General features: G+C 40.7%; 2 protein-coding genes across 4 annotated transcripts in view; both read right to left on the bottom strand.

The window, feature by feature from the left end:
* The window catches only part of EPAS1 (endothelial PAS domain protein 1), a 111,715-nt gene extending 103,444 nt beyond the window's left edge, over positions 1–8,271 (bottom strand). Inside the window, exon 1 of the mRNA XM_062637008.1 lies at positions 8,198–8,271. Coding sequence (XP_062492992.1) covers positions 8,198–8,256 — 59 coding nt within the window. The 5' untranslated portion in view covers positions 8,257–8,271. The remainder of the gene's footprint in view (positions 1–8,197) is intronic.
* Positions 8,272–20,734: 12,463 nt separating this feature from the next.
* The window catches only part of PRKCE (protein kinase C epsilon), a 287,923-nt gene continuing 283,772 nt past the window's right edge, over positions 20,735–24,885 (bottom strand). For 2 of the 3 annotated variants that reach the window (XM_062637004.1, XM_062637005.1), the window contains exon 15: positions 20,735–23,972. In XM_062637004.1, the coding sequence (XP_062492988.1) occupies positions 23,826–23,972 (147 nt within the window). In that variant the 3' untranslated portion in view covers positions 20,735–23,825. The remainder of the gene's footprint in view (positions 23,973–24,885) is intronic. The other variant, XM_062637006.1, reaches the window with a different exon arrangement.

Raw genomic sequence — 24,885 nt, 5'->3', positions numbered from 1 at the left:
TGGATTACCCATTTTGGAGCCCTTTGAACTAAGAAAATATTAGTCTTCCCTCCCACCTCCTAGTGACTGTAGCAGGGGTCTGAAACACTGTTGTAGAGGTTTACAAAGCTGCCCAAGAACAGGCTGTAGCCTTGCCAGTTCCTCTTACTCAGGAGACGTTATTTGAGTAAAGTGTTAAAGAGATGATAGTATCAGCCATACCTACCCTCTTCAGCCATGGAGACAGTAATGTTCTAGGGCAGGTTAGTGACAAAAAGGCATCCAAGCTACCAACAGGTAGGTGACTAAGAACGCACATTCCAGGGGCAAACAAAGGAAAGGAATTTAAATGCATTGAAATGCAACAGTGTCAGCCTCAGAGATATTAACAAAGAACATGCCCTATAAAGGCATTTGCAAGGTCACAGCCTGGTAAGAATATTCATATTCCTTCTAGACACTGCCAACTGGATTTGCAAGCTTCTCTAAAGCCTAAGTTACACATTGCTTTGGGTTTTGGTATCTCAATAGTAAACATGTTGGTGTATCAACAGTATCTGCAACTAATGCTAGTTATCTAGATAAGATTTTTAAAAGCAAACCAAAAATATACATTTACTTATATCAGATCACCTGGTTTCCCTCAGTTTGATGACTGAAGTCCAATGCAGATGTTAATTACAGTGAATACTTGAAAAGCAAGGGCACTTCTCACAATAACTCTGGAATAACGCAACACTTTTCAATTACAAGCCAAATTTGCTTTAACATTTGTGAACACATCTCTAGTTTTGCCTACTTATACCTTTGCTGTTGTGCTGTCTACTTAGCAAGACAAGGAGTATCTGTAGGAAAATAAAGCACATGCACTGACCTAATGACTGCAACAATGTTCTAACACATCTTTTATGCCTTTTTTTTCTCCTTTTAAGCAAAGGAATGCACATGAGCACACATCACAGTAACAGCTAGCCTGTCAAAGTCATTGTGGAGGGAGCATTCAGGTTCAGATGTGAGCAGTAGCACTGCCGACATAATGGGAGCAGGTATGACTGGATCACAGAGTGACCCTGAATAAGGTATTTGACTGTTCAGCTCATTTCTCAGTTTGTGAAATGGGAATATTAATGTTTAACTACCTCAATAAACCAACATATACCCGGGAATACTGAAAAGCCATGGTACTTCCATGTTAGCAATACAAATTAGTACATGGGAGCTTCTGCTGCCAAGAATGTGACCTTTTGCCATCCCCCCCACCCCAAATTAAAAAAAATTGTCTAAAAGAATGACACAAAATTGACGCAAGGCCTCGCAGCGAGGATGATTTGGGGATTTAACTTATCAAGGAGAAGGTCAAAAGTTAACTTGATCACAATCTGCAGGTACTTATACAAAGAGAGTAGCTGTAACTAGAGGGCTCCATCTCTCAAAGGCAAAACAAGTACTAGAAATTCAAATTGCCTAAGTCTGCAAGGAACAGGCAGCAGTAACAATCTTCAGATCAAGGCTGAATCTGAGATACACGCTGGGTCACTGGCTCACCTGCAGGCGCCGCCGGCCGAGATCACCCATGCCTTCTTTGCAGAGGGGTCAGATTAGACTATCTGAACGCATTCCTCCAGCCTCCATCGAGAAAACTATTTCTTTAAACACCACAAGTTTAAAATTTAAGACCACAGTTTTAAAATTCCTCATCCAAGGGCTGGTAACATCTCAGGAAAAGCTAAGACCGAAGCACTGACATCAGCTAGAATGTTAGTAAAGTTTCTGCAGTGACCACTGATTGTGATAGCTTTAACATCAGCTAAATAGGGCTTAAAAATTACCTTCCTTGGGGTGTGTGTGGGAAGTGACAGTTTTTGCCAGAAAGGGGTGGTGGAGCAAGGCAGGCAGCTGAGGACAGCCTCACAGTTCCACTTCGTATGGAGGAGGAAGGGACAGGTAGGAGAAAGTTGTGTGTCAAAAGCCTCAGGAATGAGAGCAAAGGTTTCACATTGGCTATCTCACTAGTGGGAATAGCCTGCTTCTTTCACCTGTAAGCAGCCTGACTTCTTCCCCGATTTGAAACCTTTGTCTGGGACTGCCAAGAGCCTGTTTTCCACTTGTCCTCTCATTTTGGGTAAAGTCAGGTAATCAGCACTCACCAAATCTGAACAGCACAGCCTTTTGAACAATGAATCCACCTAGAAATAACTGCAGGTAAATGGTAACAGACAAAGACAGACTTTCTGGACCTACAGTTCTTTCAAAGAAAGTTTATCAAGCCTAGGAAATCAAAGCCCTGCACTGTTAAGCTGCCCTTATCCATCCCCTTCATGATTAAGATGACTCCATCACCTACAGGCAACATCACTCGGTGACGCAGGCAACTCCAAAAGGGCTACGGAAAGTTAAAACTGCAGCTGCAACAGGGGGTGAATTTGGGTATTCTCACCTAGCCTGTTATTCCTACACACATCCAAGAGCTGTAGCTAAGAGCCATCTTCTAGGTGCATGCTTCCTTAATTCATACAAATAAGGATTCTATAAAGAATGGAATGGAAAGCTTCCCCTTTGGAGTTAGATGTCTAAACAGATTGCCTTTCCATGAAAAACTGAGACATGCAGTCTCCAAATTAATCAGGGTTAAAGGAAGTGCTCTGTTTGGATGCAGAGGACTTGGGTTTAACCCATCCTCTTCTGTATGACATAGAACTTAAACATGAACCTATGTCTTCTACTTACGATCCCAGAGCTGTCAAAAATCCTCTCCCTTTCCAAATATTTCTTAGAAATCAGTAGAACAGTTTCTGGGAGGCACTTCAGACTGGCTCTGGTGGAAGCTGGGCAACTACCTGTGATTGGGAGACAAATTACTCCCCACTTGTAAATCCCTCAGGGTATTTATATTTCTACAATCAAAGGAAAAGGGCCTTCCTCATTTTGGGGAGCATGTTCATATGTGCTATAAGCTTAGCAAAGTACAGACCAAGTTCTGTATGGTTCACATACCCTGTGCAACACATCAGGGCTCCATAGGAAAATGGATTTGGTTCTCTAAAAGTGAAGTACACTTTACCTGGAACAGATGTTCTGGGTTTCTTAGTGATAATCAAGTGTAAAAGAGAAGAAGATTTTGAATGCACATTTCCTCCATGCTTTCCCAAGCATCCAAGATATACTGTTCTCAGACCAGAGGAGGCCAGGCATCACCTTGTCTGGCCCAAACTTCCTTTGTTGTGCTTTTGCTTCCACCCAGATGCCTACTCCAACCTAATTGTGGCTAGCCCCATCCGAAATCACAGTGTAATCCAGAGACTAGGAAGTGATAACTAGGTCTCATGTATCCAAACAGGCAGGCATGTCCTGAATGTACTTAACACACACCAGCAAGGTACTACAAAACTGCATTTACTTGCTCTTGGAGACAAAAGTTAGGGTACTAAGTATATCTACCTTCTGTATTACAGCCCAAGTAGTTAAGGCTTCTTCCAAAGAGAGCACAATCACAGGGCTTAGCCCTTCTTTAGAAATTGCAGCATCATACACTCAAGAATGTCAGGGTCAAAATACAGCCTGATCTATAGTGGGCACTCAACAAGAGTCCTAAATGCTATGTGGGACTTCTACATCTTGCTCATGACTCTAATAAAAATAAACAAAGGAAATGCAGGGACACTGAGTAAGAGGATGGATCCTGCAGCTTCCCATTCAAACTAGAGTCCTGTTCCTGCTTATGTCTACAATGGCTGTATTTCAACAGGCAAGACCTGCAGGAGACACCCAGGGCTTCCTCTTCAGTGGCAGGAGGTGCCAGTTTGGACCCTGCAACCTGGGGATATGAAGAAACTGATTCTCACCACTTTATCTGAAAGCATTCCTACATCCAGACTGCTGCAAAATGGATCAGAAGGGCTTACACTTCTTCCATCATAGACCACATCATAAAAGAGGGATTTCATCTTAAGAAACCCTGAGGAATGACAAAATCTCTTTGTAGCTTTAGCTTCAGTTGATCTCACCTTGTTATTGATATAATTATGAATGCAACCCAACACAGCATTTCTTAGCAACCGAGTCATTAAGGAGACCATATTTAGCAAGTGTTTGGCCATTCTGAGCTGAAGCCCCTCCATGCTCAGTTTTGGCCTTCAAAATACCTGGCACAGGTATTTGGATTGCACATTAAAATTCCTAAAGGTGGACTTTAGAGTGTGTAGTGGCCAAGTACAATTGTTACAGGGTACACAGCATGGGAATCATTTTAGGTTTCCTCCTCTTCCTCTTACCTTGACTTGTCCTAAAAGTAGCAGTTATTAAAGGAAATCACTCTCTTACCCAGTAGGGCTACATTTCCAAGAGGGCACTGACATTCCGTGATTGCAAAAACCACTTTTGCTTTTATCTAGTTGAAGATAACCAAAATCATGTTTCCTGACTGTGCATCTTAATGAGGGGAGGACAGATGCCTGTCCGGCCTATTCAAGAGACATTTGTTAAAACTCTAGCACAAATACCGCTCTGCTGCTGCAGTCACACTCCTGTGTTGTGATTTGGCAGGCACATCCCTCAGCAGCAATACCAACTTTAACAGCACCGTACCCCTTTTCCTCAGTCTTTTTCATTTGCTCTTCAGTGGCTCTTATTCGCGTTATGCTGGTACATTTGCCTGTGCAGCTCTGCATTCAGCCAAGTGAGAACTGACTCAGGTTGAAAACAGCCTATCAAAGGTTTAGCTTTAACATCGGCATATTCATAGTTTGGTCCAACCACCACAGCTCAACTGTGCACCAGTAAAAGGGGAATAGAAAGTAAATGGAAGCATTAGCAAGCTATTTCTGGGAAAGGTATGTCCAGTCTCCTCCCACTGCTTGCACCTTGCCCTCTATCTATCTTGCTGCCACCCAGCCCTGAATATCGATATCCAAAGCCAAACAGGAGGACAAAGAGAAGACATAGCTGGCAAGTTCTGGGTTATTAAGCTGTCAGTTATACACATCACAAGCCCTCTCGCTTCCCATACAGAGGCTGCAAAGACAGTCCAAAATAATGACCAGGGCACCTCCCTGCCACCCCTCAGAGCACTGCTGCCACACCAAATTCCCACCCCTACCAGCGTGGCTCTAGTCCTTCTGTTCTGCAGAGCAGAAGGGGCAATGAAGACCAACATTATGAAGAACTCTCTACCTCCAAATTTGCTCTCCACTTTACCTCCTAATCCTATTTTGTTAGTCAAGCAATGGACAAAGGTAGAGAGAGGGATGAAGAGGCCTCAGTTCAGAATCACATGTATATACCAAAATGAAGACTGCAAGTGACAAACCGAAGGCTCAACTATGTAATTAAAGAATGTTCTCCTTATAGCTCTAGTCATTAAGTAGGAGCTCCCTTGCTTTTAGAAGTGTTTCACACAACAAACAAGTCCACCCTTGCTCTTAGTCACAGATACAACCATGTGACTTAAAACCAAGATTAAAAAGAGTGGCCCATCACCAAATGGTGCAAGAATCACCGAGACAGCAGTTTGCAGGTTTAACTTGGTTTTCATACTTTTGATTTGCAGAAAGCAATGAAAAAAGGAAGAGACAAACTGAGCTGCCTGAAGAAGAAAGAAAACAGAAAGAGAGAGAATAGAAAGCAAAGGGTTGACTAAAAGATGAATCAAGGAGGCATTTCTCAATCTATGGACTGAAAGACTTCAGTGGATTGTCCAAATAACTAAGACAACTCACAAGCCTTTTTACTCATGCAAGCAAAAACCATGAAGTCCAGCAAATATAGGCAACATTCAAAACGTAGTCTAGCATTTAGTTTGCATTTGAAATAAGACTGACTGCAGATCTTTCTCTCCTAAGAAATTTGAGAAGCCTGACCTTAGGAGTCAGGAGAACTGGAGTGCTTTAAATCTTATGTTGATAAAGAATCTGAGGAGATCATTAAAGGAAAAACACAAGAGAAAAGTTCCTCAAGGAATGAGGTTATTGTAACATCCTTCAAAAAGTTCAATCTCTAAAACCACGCAATGACAAAGACATGCAGCAGAGATGTTTCTTGACATTTAATAAACACTGCTATTTTCTTCCTTTCTTTAGTTAATTCTGCTTCACATGCACAAGCAAATACACAGAGAAATGACAGATAAAGAACTGTAAGAAGGTGAATGTATACACAGGCATAAAGAAAAAGGAATCTACGTAATGGTGCCTTTTAGCCTTTTCTATTCTTTCTTGTTGCATTTTTGTAGGGAGTTAAACTTGGGGGAGACAGTGCAACTGTAAGAGAGAAGGCATCTGTAAGCTCACAGAGACTGAGCTACATGAGTGTAAATCCTCTCTCACAGGCTCCAATTTCACAGATGCTTTTGCAGCTGGAATGAGCCAGCAATGCTAGTTATAGGAGTCCTCCCACCACTGTCCTGCACAGCTTCCTAGTGTAACCTCAGCCTGGTTTGAAAGCAGCTCAGATGGCCTGTCACTGCCCAGTGACAGAAAACACAGTACAAGCTTCCTGGGTCACTATGACATGTGGTTTCCCACACAGAAACATTCACATCTTTTCAAGTGCCAATACAAGGGAAATCGCTTCTGGAAGAAACTCGAGCAGTAAAAAGGAAAATATGTGAAGATGCTTAGAAGTCAATGCAATAGCTCTGTCTATTCTCCAGCTGTTGGCAGCTCTGGACACTTCCACCACATTAACAGCAACTGCACCAGCAGACAACAAACAACCCAAGCCGGGTTCATTGTAAGAACTGCTTCATTTATGCGTCTTAATTCCAATCTGTCCTATCCCATGAACTATCATGGACAATCCTACCGATTTCCTTATCCTTTCCATAGGCGGTCAGACAAGAAGTGAAGTCCCCATTATTCAGGGTAGAGCCTCATCACAGGTGCCCTCCTTTATCAACATCAAGCCCAACTTCTGGTCATTTTTTCACTTCAGGTGCTTCAAGGCAGATCTACCCCAGGTGCTACGCATATTACACAGGCACAATCCCACGTTTCTCATTCTCTTACAAAAGGGAAGTATTTGCAGTCAAACTAAGGATAAATCCAACACAGGTGAAGCTAGCTTGAACCTTAATTCATTAATTCAATGCTTTAAAGAGACAGTGAAATGTTACTAATAAGTGGTTTTTTTTTTTGCACACAAGTAAGATGAAACACAGACCTCTGCCACTGTGAAATGGCTAAAGCACACCAAAAAGTCACCTACAGCTTCTTCCTTTGCTCTCTCATCCTTCCCATGGTGAGACAGGGACAAGACTAGGCTTGATCCTAACATCAGAGGATTCCATCTCATAGCTTTTGTCCATTTACTACTGAAATTGTACACAACAGACTGACTACAGGGCTCAGCCCCTGATCCAGAACATGGACCAGAATTTAACCCAGTCATACAGCAAATCAGAAATGCAGATCAAGGAACAGATCTTCAGACTTTACTACGATGTCTGTATCTCAAAATGCAATTTTGTCTCCACTTATTCCTCTTAAGTGTACTTGTCTGATGAAAGTAATAGTTAAAAATAACCCTACATACAACATATAAGGAAGTATAATGGAATGCTAGTTTCTTCTACAACTAAGATGCCAGACCAAAGGCTATATCTAGTTTATGCTTTAGTAAAGCCTTCACACACATTTTAATACTATATAAGATTTTTACACTGAATATCAGTAAGTTAATTTAATAAGACAACAATAAAGTAACACACCTTATTTTTACCATATTTTATCCTACCACAGAGTTCACAAAACATAAGAGACCTTGTATTTAGCAGTAACAACTGGAATCTTTGTCTGTCCCCCTTCCCCTTATTTATCCCCCCCCCCCGGAAACAAGCATGGAGTACAACAAGACCTAACACAACAGAAACCAGACTGAAGTTTTTATCTCCTACCACAAGAAATAGCCCAGTTACAAGCAACCCTGAATCCTTGAATTTGTTATAATAGAAAAGCATTGGAAATCCTGAATGCTTATGTGGGTTATGAGTAATAACAAGAAAATACACACCTCTCACATCAGAGTTTTCACAGAGGAAGAGGGAGTTCTTTTGGCAAGCTCCAAATTTAAGTCATTTTGCTCAACCAACAACTGGTTTCACCAGACTCTTCACAAAGCATTCATACACACATACAAATGATGCTTCCCCCCACTCCAAATGTGTCCCTGACACGGACAACAATGACACCACCACCAACATCAACCACACTGCTTGCTGCCCTACCTGTATTTCTTCTGCAAACCACCCGGCAGGCACAGCTCAGAAGAGGGACAAGAGCACATCCTCAGACCAGACCTCTCCCCACACTGAAGACCTGGCCACTGGCTTTGCTCAGGGCCTATCATAGCCACCACAACTCTCATTAGCCACAGGTGCTGGTGTGGACTTTGGCACAGCTGGGTCCCATCATGGCTCTGCCAACTCCACCCTGCTGCTTAACAGCCTGCACCTGAGGCAGGAGCAAGGTTTCATCCCCTCCCAATGCACCTCTTTGGACATGTTTGGAGGCAAAAACCTCCGAAGCCCAAGTGCAGCAAGAGGTGGTTTACTTCCACATGGAGAACGGTTACCTGTAGTAAAAAATGCTACAAGTACTGCAGCAATCCCCAGGCAGGGAAAATAGCTTTATACATATAAAGGTTAATGAGTAATTACTAAGTCACTGCATGTAAAGCAAGGAACACAACTTTCCCTTAGCATGCAGGGTGTTGGGGGTGGTGAGGAGATAGGCTGGAGAGAAAAATACATTCAGGTGATGAAGTATGCAGGGCATTGGCTGAGAAAATGGAACACTGAGGGAAAAGGAAACGCAACCTCTTCTCTGTTTTTCCTCTGTAAGCTCCTCACAACTCAGCTCCCTGCTCCTGCAGTGATCTTTCTCCCATTAAAAGATCAGCCCTCTTTGCTCTGCCAACATCTGATTCCCTTGCCAATGCTTTAACATCTTCCCAGACTACCTCTTACATGAAGAATCAACTCTTGTTTTATAAGCACCATCTTCAATGTCTCTCAGCTCTGTGTAATGCACATTGAGCACTGCAGTGTGCTGACAGCTGTGACTACAGCTATTGGTTTTGAATCTTTACTTGCAGTTACAGCCCCCTTTATGCCTTCCTCTGCTTTTCTATCTGCTCACTCTTCTTTCTACATTAGGAATGGGCTTTAGGGCAAGAACTACCATGTTACCTAAAAATGTAGATCCTCCATATGGTGAGCTACCTGGAAATATGGCTATAAGCAGAGAATACAGGGTACTACTTCAAGAGGGCTGTGGTACTTTATTAGTCATCAACACTAGCTGGACTTGCAGCAGTTTTTCATGTGGGGTAAATGAGTCAAATTCAGCAGAGATGTAAAGATTCTTCAGTCGCAAGTTAATCATCAATGGTTATTACAGTATTATAGTTTTCATTGCCATGGTATGGTGTGGGTGTGAAACACTTGAGATACTTGCAGGGCGGATAACACTGTGGGCATTTCATGGACAGAATGGAGGCATCTGGAGCTGACCCAAGTAAGGACTGCTAGGTTTTGATTCACATCCACAGCAGCTCCTTTGCTGTCTTTGCACAGTTAGCACACTACTTCAGAAACAGAAAGATGGGATATCTGAACAAACTTACTTCACTGTCAGACACTGGAATGCGCTAATACAGACTGTTGAGTAGAAACTCTGAATCACCCCAAAGCAGCCAAACTGATGCTCACTTTGCCACTCCTAATTATCATTGCATAACACACAAAAGAAAGAGATGACAATACATGTTTTTGAAAACATATCACCATAGCAGATGTCAGCCCTTCTTTTCCATTGTATTTATGCCTATTGTACACCCAACAATGAAATCATCTGTCACTTCAGCTATCCTCAGGAAAGAGAGTTGTATATATTCATGCTGACATGTCAAGCAACAAGTAAATTTGATGGATATCAGCAATATTAAAATTCACAATACGAGGAAAAATCGTGCACTTCTAGATTCTTGTAAAAAAAATTCCTTCTTTTTATAGCTTTCAAGTTTCAATTGGCCACGGAAAAGCACAGGAAGGGGAAAAAATAAAAAGAAACATGACCAGCATGACCTTCTCCTTCCATGGAGAAGGGAGAAGACACATGATTAAATCCTGGCTAGATGCCTCCACGTACTGCAGTCCAAACAGCATTGTTAAGGGCCTCACTCAACCAACCAGTCTCTAGCAAGCACACCACTCCTTTACTCTTCCCAGTGCAGGAATACCACCAACACACTGCATCGTGGCCCTGCCCAGCTCTGCTGGTGACTGCACCTGCGTACTCCCTCCCACCCTGCCCAGGCTCCCTTTGCCTCCCAGCAGGAGAGGATGGTTCATGTGCTCCAAGGAAGGGCAAGGCAGGGCAGGCTGGAAAACAAGATACTCAAACCACATAGAGGTCAGAGGAAGCAGCTGCTGGGCTCACACCAGCAGCACAAACTGGCAGAGAGAAGAGCTCGCATGACCCATAAGGAAAACAGCCACCAGTCAGCTAACAACAATAGGAGACCGAGTGCCAGGGCTCTTCTCATCCTCTCCCAAGCTGGTGTAAGAACTAGGTTAGGATTTTCCTCGTCTCACAGTGTCAAGAGGAAAGGAGAGATAGCAGAATGCTGACCTTATTCCAGAAGCTGTGGCAAAAGGGGATGAAATGGTGCCACCTCTAGCAAGCTCAATTGCTTCTCTCAGGGTGCTGGAGTATTTACAGCACACGTGTATTAGGACCTGGAGCAATTGTATTTGAGACTTTCTGGTCTTAAGTCATAAGTTTGAGGAATTGCCTGGGCAGGAGACTTAATCTGGTCTTTACTTACACTATGTACAGTACCAGCAGAGAACAAAATCCCCACAATGTGCTTTTTTCATTGGTAGTTGCAGTAGCAATATGGATTTCTTAATATAGGGGTAAGTTTGCAAGGCCAATTCATCTCTTTCCCTGTGACTCTCAAAACACATTTCTATCTTCACAGAACAGCAGAGGACTGATCAGTAGTCACAGCAGCTACTGACAAACCCACAAGTATTTGGAGTAATTTCCCCCCCCCAAGTTTGCATAGATCTAGTTTGAAAAAGATTTCAAAGAGTCGATCAGTGTTTGGTCATTGGGCATCTGTGACAGAAGATGACTAAGTGAATCAGTAGTTCCTTTCACTTATAATCACTCATTGTGAGCACTGGGTAGCAGTTGCACAAAAGTGTATAGCTACTTTTATTATAGACGGGAACGAGCTTTCAAAGCAAACTGAAGGGCAAATGCTGCTGCTCAGAACAACCATTAGCCTTCTGATCAAGTCTCTCTTTGATATCCAAAGTGGTGCGTTCCAAGAGCACATGCTATTAACTGCAGTGCCATGAAAACTGGCTGGCTCACATGCAGGATTGTAATTTTGGTAAATATGTTTCCTTTAACATACTTTTAGCAGTGAGGAGGAAAAGGGGTTGTGGGGAAGGAAAGAGGTGTGAGGTAGCAAAACAAGGCAGAATGCCAGCATTTTCTTTCAGTCAGTGCTCTTACCTATTAAACAATTTTGCCAAATCAAAGACATGAATTACTGCACTGTTCCCCAGAGTCTGATGCAACTCTCTTCCCTCACTCCGAGCCTGCAGTCAGCTGGTATCATTTTGCAGGCTCGGAGAGCTGTGATTTACAGTCTGGGGGATACGAACTCAACAGTTGGATCACCAGTTTAGGAACTTTCAAAGCACATCACCGGGTGCCTGTTCTTTCAGGATGTGGCTTGGCAGATGCCAAATGAAATTCACCCAGCTTTCCACCTCCATTAAATGTTGGCTGGTGGGTAACTACTCCTCTGTGTTTATATATAGTCGGTAGCATCATCATTGTTCTGCGCTCCTGTAATGAAACAATTTCTTCTCTGCTCCTGCTGTGAATGACACTGAATGAATTGTATTATCTTAGCCAAAGTCACAGCAGGCACTGGGTCAATGGGTAAAACTGCCCAGCATAGCAAGAAATCTCACCCAACAGCTCAATCTCCAGCTGTTGACATGAACTGGAGGAGAAAAAAAATAGAAAGGAAGATGAGGGAAGAGACAAAATTAGGCTGAAGGAAAAAGAAATTGACATCAGTAGGAAAATAGCCAGAAATGGACTAAACCCAAAGCAAGGCACACAGAAAACAGTCCAAGAGAGTGCTTCTAATAGGTAACCTGAATTTCCACATTGCCGAGGAGACTGGCTTGCAAATAGCTTCGTATTTTTGCAGGGCATGGAAATCACAGGAACAAAGGGAAGTTTCAGCAAATCAACTGCTAGTTCATCAGCTCTGTTGGAGAAATACTGAGCACGCTCAGTTCTTTGAATATTGCTGCAGAGGTACGAATTGCTCATCTGTGATATCTGCCCGGCATCTCTGGGGTCCACATCTTGGAAAGTAAATCCAAGAATGTCTGTTTGTAAAAAACACCAAAACCAACTGCAAACCCCTTTACTAAAATGCTATAGTTCTGTCAGCCCCATAATTTATTACTTTCCACACCCAACGATAAGAAAGGAGGCGCTGACCTGTACCATGTCTGCAAGTCCATAGGATCTCTTCAGGAGACTGATAAGTGCACCAGGAATGTTTGCCTGTGATCACTCTTTGCCTAGCATAACTCTCGATGCTGGTCCAAGCATGATGGCTACAGGGAGTGTGCCTATAGGCCATTCCTAGTTGGGTGATGTTGTTCATGTCTGAGTGGGAAGAGTGGTTGCCGTTCAGTCCTGGAGGTGATGTAGGCTGCTTGCTGGAGGACAAGACATTCTTGACCGAAAGCACTGGCAATTCTTCTGTTGCTTTTGTTGGGTGGGTCATTTAAACATTTGGTTTTTATCTTAATTCCCTATGGAATTTCTGCTGTAAACTGCAGACCTCCTCAATAGTGCTTTTTAAAAAAAATCCACCTTTTAAGAACTTAATTTTATATCTCATTTGAATCACTACCTTTGAACCACTACTCTTCCAGTGACTGCATCCTCTAATTCATCATGCCAGCACTAGACCAGCACCAATTGCAAGACAGGGCAATAAACCCACTGATTCATTGTCCATTAGTTATTTCTCACCTTTGCAAGGGTGTTCCCAGAGCCTGTTCATTTAAGAAGTGGGTAGGTGACCTGAGATGAACTGTTCACCCCCACCAAGGACAGTCTTTCCTCCTTCTCCCACCTTGCCAGTTCAGCAACCACACAGCTTGCCTTCATCTGTCCAGCATGTCCTTTTATGAGCTAATTTAGCTTTTTAACATGGCAGGGAACTGACTCATGAAAATAATCAGGTTGTTTCCTATCAGATTAGTAAACTGGATTGTCTCAACAGAGGTCAAGAAATTACCAGAGCCAGCACAAAGCAAGCAGTGTGAACAGGTCAGGAAGGGGAACTGCTCTCTGTGCAGTGCCATGTACTAAACAGGCTCTACACATTGTAAATAAGAGAGTGGGTGCTGACCTACACCATTTCCCATAAATGTGTTTCAAGGAACTGATAAGCGGAGAGGAAGAATGGAGTACAGCACCTAGCACACTTGAATCCTGGCTCACAGTGCCCAAAAAGTTGGGATCACAGGGCTGAGAGATGGGTGGGATCACCCCTTTGAGCCATCATGGGCTGAGAGGCTGGCTTAACTATTGCAGCACACTACAACTACAAAGATCTGGGCTGAATAAAAAGAAACCCACTAAAATGTCAGCTTGGTCTGCCAGTAACATTATGCAAGTTTTCTATTCTGAAAAATTCCTGGTAAATTAAAATATTCCCTGAATACAGAAAATACTTGCTTTAGTATAACTTCCTGTTTTCTACATTGAGGTTAATGAGTTACTAAATAGATCTCATATTTTTTTTATTGCATTATTTTGCTTTATTGCCTTTGATGTATGAAAAGTTTTTCTTGCTTTGCTAAACAAACAGGAAGGAAAACACTGAAATGACCCAGTGTGTCCATTTGGTGCAGCATCACGATGCCAGTGGGCTAATCACCATGGACTGGCATTGTAACTCTTTACATGATGATGTCCCTACCTTTTGTTGATGTTTCCACCATGAAGAAACACATGTATTTTCCTTGTGTGAGGATACATGCAACTCCAGTAACAGAAGTCAATTCTGTTTTGTATTAGAACAATCCATCTCTGCTGTTTTGGGGAAAGCCCTAGCTCGCTATCTGTCCTATGTTACTAACACATAGGCTGTAAAGCTTGGATTTCCTGCAGTATTTCAAAACCACTGTGCTATTGGATTTAAAAATCATGTCCTTGAAAGAGCTGAATGCGAGAACCTTATGAGATACTTTTGGGAAGGAGATGGTGGCAGAGTGGTAATCCCAATGGAGGAGACCATGTGGTGTATTTTCCACAGACGATGACCTTTGGGTTTTTGTTTTAATTTGCCTCCAGTATATGTCAAATGGTGTACATACAGCCTGATTTAGCTTTAAACCAGATTGATCTTTACTCCTAGCAATGTTGAGTTCTCAGCTGATTGTAAACTCTTCTCCCTCAGGTGCCACATAATATTTGAACACGAAGCTGCACTGCTGAGGTGACAGTACCCACACGAGCTATTTTAAACATAGCTTGGGCATAACATCTTCGAAGCAGGCATCCACTTTGAATTCTTCTTGTTTTCTCCTGCTCTTAGCTTCTATCCAAGATTCACGTTTCCTCCCTTGATCACCTGCCAGCAATCTTCTCACTGTTCTCTTTGATCACTGGAAAGCTCTCCTGTTCCAAGGGGATTTTTCATCTTGGACTGCTACTGTGTTTTCTGTCCTTCCCATTCTCACCTACATGCTCTGCAGTCCTCCTGCTGCCATTCAAATAATCATCCTGTCCTTCCACTTGGTACTTTGAACAATGATGTCCAAGGACATCCTGTTTCATGCCAGAGCAAGCTTCAATCGTGTCTGCTCACCCTTGGCACGGCACAGCCATCATCTGTGAATGCCTGATAGTGTGTTAATGAGGTGCTCATGCACCAGCCATGGCTGCTTTACAGGCTTCCACCAGGAGCAACTCAAGGGTGGGTGTTTTCCCAGGTGTTAGGCAGGAGGTGGCCTCAGTGGTTTCCCCACAATCAGCAGTGCATCTCAAGGTCTTGCATTCTTCCACTTCCCGATTCTTTCACTGAGGAAATCGTGTTTATTGCTAAGTACAATTTTGCCTTAGTAATGCATGGTTTCCAGCAGAATTCCTGGAATCTGCTGTTTACAAGCAGGGTCAGAGGTTACAGAAATACTTTCAATTTGCATCTGAGCGATATACCAGGAGGTTTTTTGCTCCTGCATAGTGTTTAAGCTATATGACAACTGCATTTTTATTGGTGTTGATAACCTCCCTGGCTCTGAAATCAAACTTGTTCAGCTGTGTGGGTGGTTCAAATTATTGCTAGACAGCTCAGTAAATGAAAATTAATACCCTCCATTCTTATTCATCACCCAGACTCTTCTCCCAACACAGGAAGGAATATTAACAAGAATAAAAACACCCGTAAAGCTCTCATATTTGAAGTCTTGCAGCTGGAGATCCTCTCTCTGTGTGTCAACCAAATACATGATGGCAGCATTATTATCCACTGTGAAATGCTCCTGCGGTGTGTTACTCTTATCCCTGAGCAATCAGATGAGAAAAAAGGATAATGTGGTGGAGATGAGCATCTTGACAGTTCACCGCTTGGTATGGGCCACTCAGAAGGCTGAGGGCTGACAGTACACAGGCTTTCAGCAGGGATATATTGGGAGGATGTTGTATGTAAGTTGACTCCTTCTGGAGGAAGGAGATTTCTCTGGTGATATTAAAGACTGATGGTTTAATGCTGCTTTTGTAGCCTTTCAACTTGTCAGAATAATGATGTCCTGCACGGTTTTCCATTTCTTCTCCCACTGAAGTCAGTATGTATCCAGCTGCTGTCTGATCAAGCCAGCACTGGTGATGTGCAGCAGAAGGTAGGGTCGTAACAATCTTGTATCTATAGTGCAAGATGACTCTGCAATTAACAATATGAGGGGCTTGCTATACCATGGACTTTGGATCAGCACTTTAATGCACATATTTGGTAGACTGAGCACACTGGTGATTCTAGCAGGCTGTTTCTATGACCAGAGATGCTTTAAATGCTTTTAATACACATCAGACTGTATTTCATAGCACTCAAACATAGAGTTTCCTGGTGACAGCTGAGTAAAAAGTTGGCAATCTATCTGGGATTGGAAGTGGAAAAAAAATCCTCTGTTCTAGAACACCAGTTTTCCAGTGAGGTTCCTGTAGTCTGGAAGAACTGATCTTGGGGTTACCCAGAGCCTCAGAGTTCATCAGGTAAGAGATGGTGTTGGACGGATTTCATAGCACCCTGTACCTTGGTAGAGCAGCATCATAAACCATGACCAAGCCTTATAACAGCAGAATTCAGTACCTAGGAAGTTCAGCTCCTGTCCTTTACACAGGGATAATAAAAGTGCAGCTGCAATGCACTAGCGTGTAAGGGGGTAGCATATAATTTAATTAAAGAAAAAATGTCTCCACATTATTCCAACAACTTTAAAGGTCTTAAGTTTGCTTCCAAACAGGACCGTGATCCCCACCCTAACACAAACATTTACCTTAGTGAGATTTGCATAATCTCTTTGACGCTTAATCTGCTCACTTTAATCAACCACAATGTTATTTAGAAAAACGTAGCTCCATGTGCCTGGTATCTTTGCCTACTTCTTACTGCTCATTAACTAAAAATCAACAGAAACTGTTCTTTTCTCATGTACCAAAGACTCAGAGTAAATACCCTTTCTAGAACACAGAGGTTCTCAAACTTTGCCTGGGTGTAACCATGCTATAATAAAAAGCTTATCCGTTGTAAAACCAATCCCTGTCCCCCTTACGCATCCACTGCATCTCATTGCACACAAATTTTGACTGTCTTTTGGCTTAGCAACTGAAAAGAGGCATGAAAACATGAAAAGAAGGGGACTCCAAGCAGCCATGAAGCTCTTTCACAGGAGACCACCGGTAGGTATTTTAGTGAAGCATGGTTTGAAACACACCTTGTGCTTAGAAACATTTGTACAGTGAGAGCACTGACTTGCTTCACTTCTCGCTTCATGTGCTTTTTCTAGCACTTTGCTGACTTTATACTAATGCAATAAGAAGCCAATCATAATCACAGCACCTAGTTTCACTTTGCTGATCTGTAAAATAGCCATAATTGTACCTCTCCTATTGGAGAATTTTGAAGTCTTGAGCTCCATGCCATTCACGTCAATGAAATCAGGAGGTTGCTTAGTGAACTGTACTGATCTCTTTCTACGTGAAAGCAGAACTAACGAGTGCATTTCTGACATTTAGACACACTTCTTCATGTGGATATTTCAGTCTCTGCCTCTCTGTAACTGTCACCATCTGACAGACATATTTGAACAGGCATGTCTTGATTGCCACTCGAGGAATACCTGGCTTATTCCTAGAAGGTTGTCAAGGGTACTTACATAAGGTGACCAAGCTAAGCTAACAGCTTGTGTGTGCCAAAAGCGGGACTCCTGTTCTTTACTTTCCCCCTTGTGGCACCAGTCCTGGATGCACGGCACCTTTGGGTAACATTTTGTCTTAGTAGGTTTAGAGAAATGAGAATGTACATTGGCATCAGCCTGGCTGTTACTAGCAGCTTTAGTCTTACCTTCATGCTACCTCCTATAGTACCTAAAACACTACATCAGATGTAGTATTGGATGGTGATGAGACATGAACGCAATGCTTAATTCAGTTCTCAATCCAGTGCTCAAATCAGCAATAGACTTAAGGTCACTGACTTTCTTCCTAACTGATTTTTTTTCCAAGGTTTAAACATCTGTGTACAAATGTGCAAATTCTTTAATGCTTTTCCAAATTTTGGACAGTCTTGCATAATCATTTCACAATATTTATCGTGGCAGCTTGTGCTCTACCTCAGGCTGCTGCTCTTATCTCCTGCTTCCACAGCAATGATGAGGTAAAAGGAAAGACGGAGTGGGAACTATTTTGGCACACAAATATATTTTCCCAGCGTGCTAAGAAAACCCTTATCTTTCTCCCCTTCATTGTAGCTAATGTGTCAAAAAAAGGGGTATTCAGGAATACAGTAAGAGCCTGTATTGATAGCAGTGGAACAGAGCATGTCCTTTATCTTGATTTTGGAATAATACTTGCTGCATGCAATGTTCTAATAAGCAAGCTAGGGAAAAATAGTCTAAACATAGCTATATATAAGAGTTACAAAAGCAGTAGGAAAACCATACTGAGAAGGTAATCATCAAAGGCTTACTGCTAAAATGGAAGCCTGCACTGAGGAAGCATTTTGCACCGCTTTAATTCCTGTTTAATGTATTTTCTTTACGTCCTGGACAGAACCTATCTTCCTTATGACTGGAGAATCTGAAAGAAAGCATGCATATTAGATTTACAACCGCCACTGCTCTGGGAATCTGTGAAATAACTGAGAACAAACTTGGGTTAAGAAAAACATGTATAACCATAACAAAACCCCAAACACAGTACTCATGGTAATAACCCACGTTACATCCACATACTGAATATGACACGTAATTCTACTCCCCATCTTCAAAAGGGATGCAGTAGAACTAGAAAAGATGCATAGAAAGTTGACAGTGACCAAAAATATGGGATGTGTCTTTATGAAGCTTTTTTACTGACAGAGTAAGACTTTTCAATCTGAAAAAGAACTGGCTGAGGAAGTGGCCTATAAAATTCTGAGTGATATAAAAAAGGTGAACAGCAAATATTTGTGTATCCTCTTTCAAAGAAAGACCCAAGCAATATAAAATGGAATTATGCTTGGGTCTAAATACACAAAAGGAAATAATTTTTAACATAATGACTAGTTGAGCTGTGCAGCTCTTTCCCATAAAAAGCTGACATTGCTCAAAACCTGACTGATCAAAAGAAGGTTTATTCAGAGATATTAAATACAACAAAGACCATCTATTTCAGAACATCATGGAGTCAAACTGCTGCAGGCAGAATACCATCTTGTGCTTTCTTCTTCTCAGATTTTTTCACAAGTATTTTCTATTTCTTATACTTTTATACTGCTATAGCTACAACAAAAGCTGACTTCTTGATATCTAAATAGTGCATGTTACTGCTTAAGCTACTGACCATTACGAAGAGCAGGATACCTGACCTGAGGAATGTTTGGTTGCTGTGCTGAATGATGTTTGGGAGCAATGTCTGAGCAGCCAGTATGGCTCCTTTGATTATATGAATATGTTATTTATATTACTCAGATTAATAATTTATTATTCCTGTAGGATGTCCACTCTGATCTAATTTATTCTCATTTTCTCCTCATGCCTGGGATAAGGCATATTCACCCCATGTATTTTTAATTAAAGATGAAGGTCCAAGCTGAATTCACATAGCTACTTCAAGTTAGGATATGTCCACCTATTCAATGCTTCAATTCACTATTGGATAATTATTGTTTGTTCAGTTTGTTTAGGTGCTTATCAGATTGATTTACTCATGTAACCAACTAGACTATTAGGAGGCTAAAACCATTTTCGAATGTAAAGCGGTCTGACAGCCGCTGTTTGGAAGTCCACAGAAGCAGACAGATACATGCTGAGACTCCTCTCAGCTTTCAGTACCACATTTACAGTATGGGCAGTCAATCAGACTGTGATTCATTCCTCTTCAACAGACTGCTGTCTTTCCAAATTCTGCAGTCCATCAGCAAGGATAAAACTCTTTTGAACAGACATCAGTTACAACATTATGACAAAATATGATATGGATTGATGTATTTGGAGACCAATGATGCTTATTGTTTGTAAGGTGAGGGTTAAGTTTTCATATGCTTTTAAGGTTGCATAACATATCCAGAAAATCAGGATGTTACATAGTTGTTTAACTGGTAAAATCTGTGTGTCAAAGCTTATGCTAATGCTATCAACATAAGATTTGGAATATGCTCATAAGCACCAAACACTTTCAGTGACTTCAATAAGACTCAGCATGAAGGAAAAAGAATGGAGGTTTATGCAAAAAACTGCAATTTGAGGAGAAAACACTCTTTTTATTTTCCATTTTGTTTTAAAGCTGGTTAGAGTACCTAAGTGGAATGATTGTTAACTGGATTTAGTGCCAGAGTATCCTGACAGCTGATCTACTGAAACGGAAGCTAAGAATTTTAAACCATGAAAATGGAAAGTATTTGAGGTGCAAATAGAAACTCAGTGAAAAACTGAAATATTTCAGACAATGTCACATTGACAGATTAAGGTAAATGAATCATTTAATAAGCTCTATGATCCCAACTAATTAAACATATGCACACTATTAATTCCTCTAATCAACGCAATTAAAGACTAAAGGCGTCTCAAGTGTTTGTATACAAAGAGCTCCACTGAAGTGAGTTTTAACAATGCAGCTAAGCAGAATGCTGGGATCAGTCAGAACTCAGTGACCATCATGTAGATGGTAAGCAGGAATATCTGTAAACTCACCTGCTTGGTGCTTTTGAGGTAAATGTTAGATTAACCACAATAAATAGAGTTCACACACTGTTACCTGTGTTTCTCTTGGAGTATTTAGCGATTCACAGATGAGGTTCCTGTTAGCAAATCCTTCCTTTGCAAAATGTCCACTCCTAAAAGACAAGCTCATGGTATTTTGTATAACATGTAACAGGAAAAATATTCATCCTTCATCTTTCTTTCTTCCTCATTACGAAATACTCAGGAAAACTTTGGGGAAAAAAATAAGATTTAACATCATTGTATTTATTAGGTTCCGAAACAATACACATTCACATCCTTTTGAATACAGTACATTTGGCACAGTAATAATGTTTACGATGAAAGAACACTAATGAATGGCAAGAGATTCAAATTACATCCATAAGAAAAAAATTCTGTACAAATAAATCCTCACAATAAAAAAAACACCCTACCCCCCCCCCCCAACTGAATGCATTTTATATCTAGCCAGAACTATTCTGCACATAATTTAAAAAGAGGTAATTTGTAAGCCTTTTTTTGGAGAGAATTACTTTTCACCCTACAGAGAAAAATGTGTTTCAATGTTTAAGTAAAGTCTATCTGGGAGGAAAAACAAGAAACAATGGATTCTTTATAATTATTATTATTATTAACAATCTTTTTTTGGCATTTTGCACTCATTTTACAAAGAAGGAACAGGAAAGATTTTACAGAACAGGCAGAAATGTAACAGAATGTCCATTTTTAAGAATTATCTTTAAAAAAATGTACAAGGTAACAGACAAACCTTCCGGTGTAAACCCAATGCAGAGGATCTAACTATTTATATTGAAGAAATACCTGCCCATGCAAAAGTTTTGATCTCCTTCACTTTTCTCTTTGCATCCTACCAAACACTGCAGGTGCTGAGGCCTCTTAAATACAAATGTTTTGTATTTATCTTTATGTGAGAAATGGGAATGCAGACTACACAGCTTGCTTACAAAAGCTTTATGGGACGCTTTTATTCCTTCAAAATAAATGCTCAGAGTTTTATGTAAAGGCCTCTTGTTTTACAAACAGTAGTGCACTATCTGATAACTCGTCTTCCTAGCCAGTCTACTCACCTATGGAAAAGAATGCTTTAGCATTGTGATCAGTTCTTGCCTGGATGTCAAAAGCTAACCGTGATGGGAAATGAACAGAGCCAGTGGCGAGACACAAATTGATGGGCAGTTCTGCAATATATTTCTAAAAGAGAAAGAAATTTAAACATTGAGATGATGCAATCATTAAGATGTTTCTGTGCTGGTATGCAGCTCCAGAAGCTATAGTCTTTTCCCAGTACAAAAGATTACTGAAGATAAATTAAATTAAACTAAAGGCTTGATCCATTATTACACCTGTAGGCCAGACAACACATTAATTGATATATCATAATATTTAATATTTTGAAATCATCATAAGAATATATATAATAATTACACCTGAGTTTTAAAAACAAAACAAAATGGAACTGAACGTTGTCATCAGTAACAGGCTATGAGCAGCCAGACGCAAAACTGACACAAACTAAGTCATCTGCTTGAGACCGAAATTATCTCTTAAAGCCAATGGTTCACACTTCGTCCACCAAGATTTGTAACATTCCTTTCTCTTTCCGAGCTCTATCATGTCATAATAGAGTTGAAGAGAACTATACAAGAGATTTAGTATAGCTTAATATATGTCTACATCTTTTATAACAAAAACCTCATCTCTCTGACAGTAACTTGAACCAATACACATACAAGAGTATTGCACATGGACATTATTATAATTATTCTTTCATAGACTAACATTTTAATAGTATGCCTGAACATGCAGCAGTTGATACCTCTATATTCAATGAATTCCACAGGCCTTGCAGCAAACACTATATACAAAATCTCACCTGTACAAAAGGCAAAAAAGCTTCTTTAGTGCCACTTTGCCAATCACAAGTATATATGTTTTTGTGCAGCTGGAAATCCATGTGCAACAATTAAAATGGATTCCAATGACCGCTCACTCAGTCCAGTAAAATATATAATAAAATGACCTCAGCGATACATGTACACAAAAAAAAAAGGGAACAAACCAAACCACAGGGTACTCCTGGAAATATAAGTACATAACACTGTTAGCGTATCTACAGGAGGTAACTTCACATTAGTAATATTGTCCACATGAGTTACCATTTCAATTCATACACAAAAAAAATTCAATGTACAACTTTCAGTAATGTCAGTTTGTGAATGTTTGATCTTCCGTTTTTTAACACACCTCCACATAATGCACGTGTAGCCTTATTTTGTGTCTTCTAAAAGCGGATTTCTCTTTAGATCTTAAACATAAAAAACAACAAACACAGTAGTATTATGGTTTTGTAAAAGTGTGCAAAAGTAACACACTGCTGAGAAAATAAATATAAATAAGAAAGTATCAGCTTAGCTACAATGGAAAAGGCAAATTTATAATGTTTATAATTAATTTTTATCTCAAATTAACTGTAAACATTTGCAAGCTTGCCATCACATCAATGGCTCTTTTCAATGGATATTCAATTTGGTAACATGGATAGTACACCCAATTGCCTGAAAAACTGTAAAATGCCTATATATAGCTGTGTTAAAGCACTATAGGCTTTTTATTCTTTAGCCCTTTAATAACTATCCATATAATATCTGTTTCTGGCTTTAAATAAAGTTTCAGTTATCTTTGTGACCCTTCTTATTCCTAAGAGTTTTCCATAAATTGCATGAGGAATTTCACCAAAAGCCATAATTGTGCTTCTTTTTCTGGACAGCTTTATTTTAAGTTTGTACCTCGACACAATAAACTCATAGTTGAGGATTACACCTCCACGAAGGCAGACTTCTTTGCTTACCAAAAGGTAACATATTACTTATTTGTTCCACCTTTGAGTACAGATCTCACCATAATCACCAGTGCAGAAGAAACAGTTCTCACCTTTTTAGCTTAAATACATATGTGATTATAGAACGTGATCTGCTAAGTCACTTTTAATAGCATGGCTTCATTTTCCATGGAAAGGATGCAATTTTATCCTCTGGAGAGATCTTAGGAATAAAAGAAAAGTTGCAAATATATGGCAGTGTGTTACATCTACAATTTCTGATACAAAATTATTTTGCATTGCTTTGTGAGACAGAAATTAAGAGTGCTTTCAGGTCAGAAGATTAAAGGAAAAGAAAACAATAAATATATATTTTAATTGGGGATATGGGCTCAGGGTAAGAGAAGTAGTTCTTGATCTACTGAGTCTCAGTAATTTGACGATCTCTTCAGAATCACTTCTTGCAGCATCATTCATCTGTCAGCCTAGCGTTGTCTATGGCAGTAGCTCCTCTCCAAAATAAGAGAACCCTTTAAATTCTTCTTGATTGATTTGTTTTATAATTGTCTCATCCACTAGCGTTAATACTGGTTCTTCTCGTGTAAAGTCTTGATCAAAGTTATTTACATCCCTTTTGGTTTTCTGAGAAGAAAAATACAAACAAGGTGAATGGTAAAACAGCACAGTAAAATAAGAGGCGCTCTCCCTCCTCTCCATCCCCCCCCAGGAAGGCTGAATTTTCTGGAATGGTTGAAATAAAAGAGGAGCTACTTCACACAAAGAATAACAGACATATGAGAGAAGCTACAGGAGCAAGTACTATAAATGAGTTCAGGAGAGGCCACAGAAGCAGTACTATAAATGAGTTCCCAGAGACTCGCGGGTCCCTGACAGGCAGAGGGATAGCAGTATGATGATAAAGCAGGAAGCTGAGATTGGGACTAGTTTAAAAAAAAGGCTTTGGCATAGTAGGTGGTACGGCTGTTTCCTTTTAGATTTGAACATAATGACATCTCATTTCAGAGGCACAGAGCGAACTCATTTAATTGATTTCCCCACAACATAGCCTACTGTTGCAACTCAAGTTAACTGTTTCTTTATATCTGGCTACACCCAGCTTTAAAATCAGATTCAGACCTCACAACAGCTCTGTTCAAAATCTTTGAGCTCCACAGTGACAACTCAGATTTCCTAATGTAGATGGATGTCATTTGCAGCACCATGGTAAAGTGTGGAAGTCTGGCTCCAGAGAAATCCACCTCAGAACTCTTCTTTATTTCAATGGCATCGGGATTTCCCCATTCATGTCAAAGGCACCGCGCTCATTCAGCAAAGTTGGGGCAGCAAAGTGGAACTGTACATGTTCTAGTTGGGATAAGATGTATTAATTACAGGCAGCCTTGGAGGGGCCGATTCATCCTCAGGGTACCCACAACAGACTATCTGTGACTACTTGCATGTAGAAAAACTCAAGGCTACAGGGGAAAACACTCACCATGGTCACTCCCTTGATTCTGGCATTGTTCATGTTTTCCATGTCAGCAGCATGTTTCAG

The sequence above is a fragment of the Pezoporus occidentalis genome, unplaced genomic scaffold (genome assembly GCF_034315485.1).
Source record: "Pezoporus occidentalis ecotype Australia unplaced genomic scaffold, CSIRO_AGI_Poc_V1 ctg50, whole genome shotgun sequence".
In the NCBI taxonomy this organism is placed as follows: domain Eukaryota; kingdom Metazoa; phylum Chordata; class Aves; order Psittaciformes; family Psittacidae; genus Pezoporus; species Pezoporus occidentalis.
The sequence above is the reverse complement of the archived record's forward strand: the minus strand, read 5'-3'. Positions and strand labels throughout refer to the sequence as shown.